Source organism: Panthera tigris, chromosome E3 (assembly GCF_018350195.1).
Source record: "Panthera tigris isolate Pti1 chromosome E3, P.tigris_Pti1_mat1.1, whole genome shotgun sequence".
In the NCBI taxonomy this organism is placed as follows: Eukaryota; Metazoa; Chordata; class Mammalia; order Carnivora; family Felidae; genus Panthera; species Panthera tigris.
The window spans coordinates 40,587,963-40,598,814 of NC_056675.1; the positions used below are offsets into that span (position 1 = coordinate 40,587,963).

The 10,852-nt window shown below is 65.2% G+C and overlaps 1 protein-coding gene across 1 annotated transcript; it reads right to left on the reverse strand.

The window, feature by feature from the left end:
- Positions 1-5,525: 5,525 nt before the first annotated feature.
- On the reverse strand, positions 5,526-10,346 carry SOX8 (SRY-box transcription factor 8). The gene is made up of 3 exons (XM_042971589.1): positions 9,868-10,346; positions 8,360-8,589; positions 5,526-7,624 (listed from the first exon to the last, which is right to left on the reverse strand). The coding sequence occupies exons 1-3, from the start codon at positions 10,287-10,289 to the stop codon at positions 6,888-6,890; spliced, it is 1,389 nt and encodes a 462-aa protein (XP_042827523.1). The 5' UTR covers positions 10,290-10,346; the 3' UTR covers positions 5,526-6,887.
- Positions 10,347-10,852: the final 506 nt, after the last annotated feature.

Consider the following 10,852-nt stretch of genomic DNA (forward strand, 5'->3'; position numbering starts at 1 on the left):
GATAGAAGGGGATGCATGGATGGATGGAAGGGGATGGATAGATGTGTGGATGGAATGGAAGAATGGGTGGTAGGACAGATGAACAGAAGAACAGATGGATGGAGTAAAGGGTGGGTAGATGGATGCATGGGTGAGCAGATGGACAGATGGGTGGATGATGGAAGGACAGATAGAGCTGGTTGTCGTGGCTGGCAGGCCAACTCCCTGCGGAAGTGTGAGCCCTATCAGTTTAGCTCAACATCAATGTTGGGTGATGTATGTAGAGTGACCCTGTGCTACATACACCCGTGTGCATCCCCTGTCTTCCTGAGCACCGTTTCTGGGGAGGTGGGCGTTCTTCTTCTCATTTTACAGATGGACCACGGAGGCCGGAGAGGCCAGTAACCTGCCCAAAGCTGAGCATCCCGGGAAGCCCAAGCTCCAGGCATCAGGCAGTGTGTGTCAGGGTAAACTTTGACTCTGCCTTGACACTCTGTCCCTGTTGGGAAAAGGTGGGAGACTCGGGCTTCTAGAGCCAGAGTCACCCAGGCCCTCTGGCCACCTTCATCCCTCCCCCATTAGTGAATGAGTTCCTCAAAGGACTTGAGTGGCCTCGGGAAGTGGGGAGGAGGGGGGGCTCCCCTCTTCAGGGGTGATGCCCATGGTATCCTGGTCCACCCAGGCTCACTCACAAGTTTGAGAGGGGACATCAGGCAGTGAGTTGCAAAGACAGTGACAGTGCTTCCCAGTGGTGAAGCCAGACACTTGTCACCTGGAAACCAGTGTGGCCTCTGCTCCATGCAGCCTGACTTGGGGTGGAGCCCCCTCCACCCAGGGACACCCAGCACTTGCCCTCTGCTGCCCGAGAGGCTGTCCTCTGGTCTCAGCGGCCCAGGGACAGCACTGGGACCCAGGCTGGCCACCCAACCCTATGTTCAAGTCCTGGAACAAGGGACTCATCTGTCAGTCGGGCCCCTCCAGAATGTCGTGTGGGCCAGAGGAGAGGATGCGGGCATAGCCCTGCTGAAGGCACTCCAGGTGTTGTGGCCCCGTCCTTTCACATCCCGCACAGGAAGGGTTGCTGACCGACTCAGCGACACGTTGCTTTTTCTCTGACGTTCTCATCACCCCTGGGGCGAGGGAGATCTCTCCCCACCTGTCTGGGATTTCTACCCCCACCCCCATCCATCCCTCGAAGACCCTGAGACCACAACCAAAGGGGGTCAGACGAGCTGCAAAGCAGCAGGAAACCAGGGAGGGGGCTCCGGCCGGTTTTCGAATCCAGCCCCCACCCCGTGGGCCAGGACTTGTGGGCAGCGGGACCCCCGATGAACTCCTACTTCACCGTCGCTCTTCTCTTGCCCTCCACCCGCTGAGGAACCCAGTTTTTCGGGGGGAGGGGGGAGAGCCGGATCTGTGGGTGGTACTTTTCTCCTGGTGACGTCTGAATAACCATGACAGCAGCTAAGGGTGGCGGAGCCTGGCTCCGGGAAGAGCTTCTTCTGGGTCTCCCCCTCTTTCCTCTCCCATTCCTCTCCTCCCCCCACCCCTGCCTTCTGAGTCTCTGGTCTCACAGTGTGGGGCGCACCCCCTGCCACCCTCCACCCCCGCCCCCCGAGCCAGGAAGTAGGGAGCAGAACACCCATCCCCAAGTCCCCGCGCATCCAAATATTTACTGCTGTGTCTGCCCACAAAAATTAATACGGCAATTTTGTCGTAGGTTCCCACTGCCCGCTTCGCCTCTGGGGACTCGGGCGGCCCGGCCCGCCCCGTGGGCCACAATGGCAGCGCCCACAATGCCCGCACAGGGGCCGGCTGGTCGCGCATACAAAGCACCCGGCCCGGCCATTATCATTCCGGAGCCGAAGTCCACCCCAGCCCGCACCTCATCGGTCATTCAGCAGCCCTTAATGACTTGTCAGTTCCTTGCCCTGCCATTTTCTGTCTAATTAATTCTTTTATTGTGCACCGGATAAAGAAAGACAAAGGCCTCCCCGGCAATAATGATTCATTAAAATGCAGCGCCTTCGCCCGCTGCTCTTGGCCGCGCACCAGCCCGGCTGCTCTGCCCGGCCCGCAGGCGCTACCGCCGCACTCCCACCGGGCCGCGCGCCCCTTAACCCTTTGCAGGGACCGGCGGGCCTGGCGACCGGCCGCACGCCCAGCGTGGGGTGCCGCCCCGCCTCGGCTTTGGGGGACCTGGTGAGCGGGGCTCCCGCAGCCGCCCAGGCTGTTCCCGCTCCCGTCCTGTCGGGGAGCCTCTCGGAAAGGCCTCGGGAAGTGTCCTGCGCTTTCCCACGGCAGCCAGCCTCGGCGGGACTGAATTCTGGCCCCGGCCCCTCTGGGAAGGCTGGGGCTGGTGGGGGTGCTGGTGGGGGGGTGCACACGGGACCCCCCCCCAGGGCAGCCCAGCGTGGGTGGGGGAGGCAGGGGGGCTGCGCTAGGGGCAGCCAAGGCAACAGGTCACCGCGAGGGAAGGGAGCGAGGACCCCAGGGCTCCAGGGACAAGCCCGCCAGCAGGACGGGGCAGGGAGGGACCTGTCACGTGTCTGTGTGCTGGCCACGGCCATGCCAGCTTCAACGTCAGCACCTCGGCGAGGCCGTCACTGTCACATGGTCACGGGAGGAGGCACGTAGAGATCAGTGGCGAGTGGCAGAACCTCCAGCCACTGGGTCCCAGCCAGGTCCTGACCTCACGGAGCGCCCCCAAACACCGCCGGGCAGCCAGGAGCCCCCAGGCCAGCAGGGAACGCAGGAGACGGGGAAACCCTCAGGGCCCCGATTCCCACTCTTCCTGGGACAGAAATGGGCTGGGGGTGGGCAGCGCTGAGCTCGCAGCTCCAGGAGGACCCTCACCTGAAGGCAGGGCCACGCCTCCCGTGTCTCCCCCTTTTGCTCCTTCCCTTCCCAACTTTTCTCCTCGGAAGCCTCCCGCGGCCCCCGGGGCGCCCCGGGGCCTCTACGGCCCCATCCTGGGAGGACTTGGTCTGCACATCTGCTCTCTCCAGGATGTAGGACCCCAAACGCAGGCACGCTTTGGCCCAGAGTGAGACAGAGGAGCAGACACCGGGTGGTTACACACGGCCCTCCCTTGGGAATGGGTCCTTACCGAGTCCCGGGGGGCAGCAGCTCTGACCCCCAGCCTTGGGGTGTGCACCTGGGGTCTCCCTAGGGGTGGGAGGAGGGGATCTTGCAGCACTGGCTCATGGTCAGCCCCAGTTTTCCATGAAGCCTGGTGGAATGTATCCCAGACAGGTGTCCACACAGGGTGCTAAAGACTTTAACGTCCAGTGGCCTGGAAACAAGTCGGTTCAGCCCTGCCGTGTGGCCCACGGCTCCTGCAGCCCTGGTCAGCCAGAGACGAGGTCCATAAAGGTCCTCTGTCCAGGGCTGACCTGGAGGCCCTGGGCCAGACACTGGGGGGGAAAGATCGGGGTCCATGCACCAGGCCACGACCCTGAGTCTCACACCTGCCCTGGGGTGCTGTCCCCTAAATGCGAAGCAGGCAGGGTGGGTGTGGAAACCGCCCCCCTCTCCCCTGGGCAGGCCTGAGGAGGGGGGCCCCGGGTCTCCCCCAGGCAGCGGCTCAGAGACACAGGCCTCCCCGGAGCTGACAGCCACCGCGGCCGTGAACTCACATCCAAACAGAAAGTCTGCTCCTGAAAGCCGATACGTCGTCCCAGGAAGAGCAATTATACGCGGAACCAGGAGGGGCTTTCCCAATCTATCAGAGCGGGGTCTGGGTCATAAACGCCCTTTCCCCTTTGTCTCTGAATAGGGCATTCTGTTCAGCTGAGGTCAGAGGCAACGCGCTCAGCTCTGGGGAAGGAAATGAAAAATGAGGAACTTTTCCCGCCAGCTCGTCCCCAGGATGGGCCGACGGAGCACGCTCAGTGGGAACTGGGCTCTGGACAAGCTTGGACTTGGGGCCCGGAGGGGTGAGGCCAGCCTTGTGAACAGTGCTGTCTGGGGGAGCTGGCTGGAAAAACCCTCACGCGCCTGCGGACCAGGGCAGTCCCGGGGACCCCTCCCAGCTGCCCTGACCCCCGGGGGTGTCCGCCTCACCACCTCCTCACAAGGCCACCGGGGACCCAGATTTCGGGGAGCAGGGGCCCCGTGACCCCCAGAACGCTTGGCTGTGGGCTCAGCCTCCAACGTCTGAGAGTGCTGTGGAGGGGAGGCCACCAGCCTGGCCCCCAGGGAGGGGTGGGGTGTCTGGAGAGGAGAGGACACGGTGAGCTCAGACGCAGGGAACCCCCAGGGAGGCTTGCCTGGGGCACAGGGGCCAAAAGGGCCCTCGCACCATCAGGTTGGTGGGAAGAGGGGCCCGGGCCTCTGGGGAGTTAACACGCAGGAGCCCCTCCGAGTCCAAACAAACCTGGCGGGACCCCAGCCCTCGGTAACCTGGCAGGGCCCGAGTCAACCCCAGAGCGGCAACGGGGCAGCCTCACTCCCTCCATCAGGGAGCCGGCTGCAGGGGCTTTCCTTGGTTTGGGGTGTCCACGTGAGAGCCTGGAGGCCCATATGGACCCGGACTGCCCTTGGCTGGATGCAGGATGTGCTGGACTGGCTCCTCGGGGGCATCCGTGAGCCTGGCTTGCAGCCCCCTCCCAGACCCCGCCTCGCCCCGGAGGCTTGGCACGCCCCAGACCTCACGAACCCTTGTAAATCCGGGCAGCTCTTCCCAAACACTACTCTTGGCAGGCCCCGGACGTGGCTCTCCAGCGCGGGGTGAGGGACGCGCCCTGGATCGCAGCCACGCGGGCGGCTGGCAGACGAGGGGACGGGAAGGGCGCCCCCCTACCCGGACCACCCCGTTAAAATCACAGAGGGAGTTGCTTCAAGCAGCTGGCTTCTCGCGAGAAGTGTAAGCTTCCTCTCGGGCCCAGAGATGCCCCAGAAGCACCTGCAGGGCCTGGAGGTGGGTGCCCCCAGCCCCACGCAGCCCCTGAACCAGCTGCGGGGAGGCCCGGCCAAGGGGTGAGGCTGCCCCCTTGCTTGCGGTTGCCCCCCACAACCATCCCTCCCTGCAGACACTCGGCCAACCAGACGGCCCTGCCTGGTTCCCGTTCACCCAGCTCCCAGCTTGGCTCCGCGCCAGCGCCCGAAAAATGCCGCCAGCCACCCAGAAACCGGCTCTGGGATTCGCCTGGGAGGAAACCATGGCCCCGAATCTGGACCCGCTTTGCCTACTGAATAGGCCCCTGGGGAAAGAAGACACTGGCGGCATGGCCGGCTTCCTGGGGCCTCTGAGATCCGTTCAAATCCAGACACAGCCCCTGCAGGGGGCGGGGGGGAGGGGGGGGCCTGGCTGTGCCCCAGGGTTGAAGCGTTGTCTCTGCCTTCCATGGGGCTCCAGATGCCCAAATCCTCTGAGGAGGGCTCGGGGTAGACTGCACTCCTGCCTCCGCCAAGGCCCTGGACCCAGACCCCGTTCTCGCGGAGCCCCTGTCCGCCAGGCTTACGGAAAGCAACACACAAAACGCAGCCTGAGTAGATAAAAAGCTTTTTTTTTTTTTTTTTAATTTTACCAAATTGGACTGTACAAAAGTTAGCGTTGCTTGGTCAGAAAGTAGCCGAACACAGCAGGTAAGTGACAGCGGAAGCCCAAACTCCACGCGGAACAACGGATTTTGCATAAAAATGAGTGTGCTGTAGTTCCCTGCCCCCACCCCCAGAAAGAGATATGCAAAACAAATTCTTTTTTTTTTTTTCTAGAAAAAGGTAGGAAAAAGTAGAAAAAGTAAAAAGAAGCAACTTCTCGGATGTCTTCAAATGTACAAAGTTTTAAAGGCACAAGTTTCCATGAAGTAGGCGATTACCGTTGGTCGGCACGCAGCGCAAGCAGGTACGCGTCAATCGGGTATTATTCGTCTAAAGCTAAGACTCTAAACACTTAGTGGAGAAGGTTTTAGTTTCACAGCTTGTAGGTGGCGTCTGGGTCCTAAGAGCCGAGATTAATGTGCCTCTCCAGCCACCCCGTCCCCAGCTTGGCACCGTTGTGAGCAGGGGTGGAGCCCAGGGACACCCATGCCCTCTAAGCCTCGACCTCACACGGGTGCCACGGCACCCCCAACCCGGGCACAGACACTACGAGGCAATCCCTTCTCCCCGCTCAGGGTCCCGGCCACCTCCCCGGGGCCTGGAGCCCCAGGGCCCCCACCCCACGCGTCCTCCTGGCCCTGGAGCTCAGCAACCCGGCCTCCGTTTTGTCTGAAATCCTACTTTCTGCACAAATTACTTAATTAAAGATAAAATAATACAGAACATAAATACGTTTCAACAGCTTCCAAAACAAATCGAACGTGTTTAAGCTTCAAAAACAAAACTTAAAAAATAAAATAAAATAAAACGAGGGAAGCGTTAGTCCCAGCCAAACCTCGCTGGGTAGAGCCTGCGTTGTGGGAGCCCCTCGCAGCTGACGGGCTGGTCCCCAGAGGTCTGCTCCCACAGACGCATTCTCGCCAGGCTGCGGATGCCGCTGGTCCCGTGGGCTCCCGGCGCGAGGCTGGCGGGGACCCCGGGAGACGGGCGGCCGGAACCCCCAGGCCTCGTCCCTCCTTTTTGTTTTGTGCTGTGGCTGCCTCGGGTCCACTGAGATGCAAAACCAAGGGGCTGCTGTCTGCAGGGAAGAGGGCCCGACGGCCGTCCCCCGCGCAGTCACCAGTCACCGCCAAGAGCGAGCGACAAGGAAAAGAGGGCTTTGTTGGCCGAAGGGAGCGGGGAGATCTGGAAGCAACGGGGCGTCGGGCTCCAAGCGTGGCTGCCCGCAGACGTCAGCAGGCCCTTGCCCGGAGCCGCCGTCTCTTCTCCCTCTGCACCCCTTCCGGAAGACCCGAGGCTCTGTCTTTGCTGAGATAAAGGTTCTCCCTCTCCGACGCCAGTCCCCCCCACGGGCCACGGCGCCCTCAGGGTCTGCTCAGGGTAGTATACACAGGCTGGTCCCAGTTGCCGGGCGGGCTGTGGGCGGGCGGCACGGAGAGGCCGCTGAGCAGGGGCGAGGCGTAGGGCCGACGGGAAGGGTGGAAGTAGGGGCACTGGTAGAGGCTGGACGGGCAGCCGGGGTACGGGCTGTAGTAGCTGGGGGCCTGCAGGTCGGCGTAGTCGCACTGCGAGCTGGCGAAGGAGCTGGCGGCCGCGGCCGGGGCCGCCGTGGTGACGCTGGCCTGGCCACTGTAGGAGCCGTAGTCGGCGCGGCCCGGGGAACCGTGCGACTGGTCGCCGTAGTGGCTGGGGCTCAGCTGCTCCGTCTTGATGTGCGGCCGCGGGGGGCCCGTCTCGGTGGGCGACGCCGAGGCCGACGGGGCTCCCTTGTGGGCCCACACAGGGGACGCCCCGAGGCCGGCTGCCCCGGAGTGTGAGTAGGAGGCGCCCCCGTAGGAGCCGGCGGCGGGCTGGCCGGGCTCCGCGGGCAGGGCCGAGTGGCCGTTGAGGGGCAGGTACTGGTCGAACTCGTGCACGTCGAAGGTGTCCATGTTGCCGATGACCTCGCTGCTCAGCTCTGAGATGTCCACGTTGCTGAAGTCGATGTTCTGGCGCCCGCTGTCTGCCAGACGGCGGCCTTCCGGCTTCAGCTCCGGCTTGCCCCCGTGGTGCAGGTCCGTCTTGGGGGTGGTGGGCGGGGTGGGCGGCCCGTGGGTCTGCCCTGGGGACAGAGCACATTTCAGGCATGAATGCCCCTTCTGTGGGGGGCCGGCCGGCTGGCGACGCACACCCAGGAGGAAAACCAGCCCGCTGACTGCCACAGGTAGAAATCAACGGCTTTTTGTTTCTGTACGTTTCCCAGAAATTCCAGCAGAGCCAGACCCAGACCTCACTGCTCGGCCGAGGAAATTCCGCTAAGCGCTGTTCTGCAGGAAGAGCTGGGCCACGGAGGCCCCCACCCCTACCCCAGAAGACCAAGATGGGGGAAAGGAGAGGAAGTGCCCGGCCCCTTGCACGTGACCACAAGGCCACGCACACAAAGCTCACTCTCCCCCAGGCTCGCGGCAGTAGCCAGCTTCCCCGGGGACTGCTCGGCTGGCCGGGCTCCCCCCCAGCCCGTCTGATCTTGAGGCTGGGCTGCTGACCACCGCACAGGGGACACGAGTGAGTGCTGGGTCAGCACCCGCAGAAAGGCCAGGGGAAGCAGAAACGCCTCCAGGCGGAGCAGAAAACGCCCACGTCATGCGGCACCCGACCAGGGAAAAGTTGTGAGGACGTCAGGGCTCAGAGGGGGCTAAGCAGACCCCCGTGTGCACGGGGGACCTTGGGGCGACGCGGACACCAGCCCTGGGAGCGAGCCCCTGCTCCCCACCCCACTGCGCATCTCACAGCGGATGCCAGACCCCCCACTTCTCCTGCTGGGGCAGGCAAATGCTGTGGGGCCCCAGGCGCCCACCTGTGTGGTCGCCGTGGTGGTGCGCGTCACCGAGGCCCGCGTCCGCCTTGTACACGGCACCGCTGGGATGGGGGCCCAGCTCGGCTCCGGAGTCAGAGTCGCCCTGGCCTGCTTTCACGCTCTTCCTGCGTCGCGGCTGGTACTTGTAATCCGGATGGTCCTTCTTGTGCTGGACCCGTAGCCGCTCCGCCTCCTCCACGAAGGGGCGCTTCTCACTTTCGCTCAGCAAGCTGCAGCACCAAGGGCAGAGGTGGCACGGTGAGGGCACCCACGCCGCCCCCCCCCCGACGCCCACAGGGAGGCCTGTGTGTGCTCCCGCACCTCAGCAGGCACCAGGCGGGCGCCCCCCTTTCTGAGGACGGGGGCTCGGGCCAGAGAGGACTTCTGCTGAGGGTCAAAGGAACGTGCTGGAACGAAACCCAAAGCTTTCCATCTCCATCATCTTCTTACTTCCTTCTGCCCCCAGACTGCGTAAGTCCCCTCCCTTTGGGGCTTTCTAAGGCAGGCGGGGGAGGAGGCAGAACCCAGCTGAGAACACACGAGGATCAAACGAGTCTTCCCGGGAACGAGCAACGAGCGGGGAGGGACTCCGTGGGCATCTGGGCTTCCCAGACCTCCGGGAACACTGGCTAAACCAGTGGTCCTCGCTGAGGCTCACAACACACGCCGGGCCCCTCAAACCCTTCCAGGAGCTCACCTCCAACTGCCTGTGGGACAGGGCACAGAGGACATCCGTGCAAACTCCCAGGGCCCGCTCACGAGGAGAGGAGCAGGAGACGGGAACCGGCGCCCGGAACCCAAAGCCATCCATGTGAACCCAAGGAGACCCCCCTTGGTGGGGACGGGCTGCTCTGAGCAGCAAGCAGCCCTGCTGTGGCCCTACTTTCTGCACAAGCGTCCGGTTCCACCATGCCCAAGTGAGCACAAAGCATGCTTGTGCCCGACCACTCTTGCATCCCCAGACTTTCCTTGCCGAGGGGCGCAGCGCGGGCAGACGATGCAGCAGCTGTCGGGAAGGTGCCCGAGGGGCAGACATGCACCCCCTCCGTCTGCCTTGACTTCTTGCACATGGCGGTCAGAGTGGAGGGGAGCCCTTCAGAAAGAGGGGCGCCTCCAGCCAGCACCACCTCGCCTGATACCGCCTCCCGCTTCTGGACAGAAGCCACCTTTCCTCAGGGAGGCACAGGCCTCGGGCTTGGGGGCCAATCCCAGGTGGGGTCCCTCTCTCCGCAGGCTGTTGGCGGGAGGGAGTGCGCTAGGGCTTGCGTGCTCGCCCTGCAGCCCTCTGTGGCCCCGACCACCTGCGTACCCCGGGGGGGGGGGCAGTCAACGCGGCCGGAGGGCGGTTGTCCGCTGGAACTCGCCCTGGGAACAGCCACTGGGAGCAGAGCCGAGGCCGGGCGTGGGGCCACCTCCAGAGCCCCTGCGAACCCCAGGACCCCCTCCGGCCCGCCCGCGCGGCTGGGGCTCCCGTCCCCGCCCCCGGGGCCTGGGGACCGCGCACTCACCGCCACAGCTTGCCCAGCGTCTTGCTGAGCTCCGCGTTGTGCAGGTGCGGGTACTGATCGGCCAGCTTGCGGCGCGCCGCCTGCGCCCACACCATGAATGCGTTCATGGGCCGCTTCACGTGAGGCTTGGCCTTCAGCGCGCCGCCGCCACCGCCGCGCACCGGCATGGGCACCAGGCTCCAGTCGTAGCCCTTGAGCACCTGCGACACGGCGTCGCGGATGCAGGCCGGGAAGCGTTCGTCCGCCGCCTCGGCCGCGTCGCCCCGGCCGCCGCCCCCCGCGCCCACCGCGCGGCCCAGGCCCTCGGAACCGGCAGGCGACGGCGGCGCGTCGGAGTCCGAGTCCTCCACGTGCGACATGGAGCTGGCGGTGCCGGACGGGCTGCAGGGCGGCTGGGCACGGGCCTCGCTCATGTCCAGCATCGGGGCCGCGCGCGGAGGGGCGCGCACCGGGACCCGCGGGGCCGCTGCTCGGGCTGCGCTGCGGCCGCTCTGGGACCCGAGGTCGCCGCGCGGTGGCCCGACCTGCGTGCCCCCTCCGCCGCCGCCGCCGCCGCCGCCACAGCCCGACCCCGGCCCCTCCGCTGCCGCCGCCGCCGCCGAAGCTCCGTCCCGGCGGAGGACCCGCAACAAGTTTCTTTAAGTGGCGGCCGCGAGGCTCCGCCCCCTGCCCGGGTCCCCATTGGCCCGCGCGCGCCCCGCTGCCCCCGGGGGGCGGAGCCCGGCTGCCCGCCCCTCCCCCACACAAAGAAAGTGCCGCGGTTCCCTCTGCGCCCCCGCGCGCCCCTCCCGGCACCGCCCCGCGCCGCGGGCCCCCTTTCCAGCAGGGGCGGGGAGGAAAAGGGGTCTGGGACCCGGAACGGCGGGGCGCTCCGGGTGCCTCTGCCGGGCGCGCGGCGGCTCCTGCGCGTCCCGCCCTCGGCCCCCTCGCCCAGCCCGAGAAAGCCCGCTCCGCAGGGAGGCGGGTCCGCCAGCGCCTCGCCACA

Excerpts from the sequence above, each read along its gene's own strand:
- SOX8 (XM_042971589.1), bottom strand. The coding sequence starts at position 10,289 with ATGCTGGACATGAGCGAGGCCCGTGCCCAGCCGCCCTGCAGCCCGTCC. Across the intron at positions 8,590-9,867 it reads ACGCTGGGCAAGCTGTGGCG|CTTGCTGAGCGAAAGTGAGA; the intron begins GTGAGTGCGCGG and ends TTGGTGCTGCAG. Across the intron at positions 7,625-8,359 it reads CCACCACGGCGACCACACAG|GGCAGACCCACGGGCCGCCC; the intron begins GTGGGCGCCTGG and ends CTCTGTCCCCAG.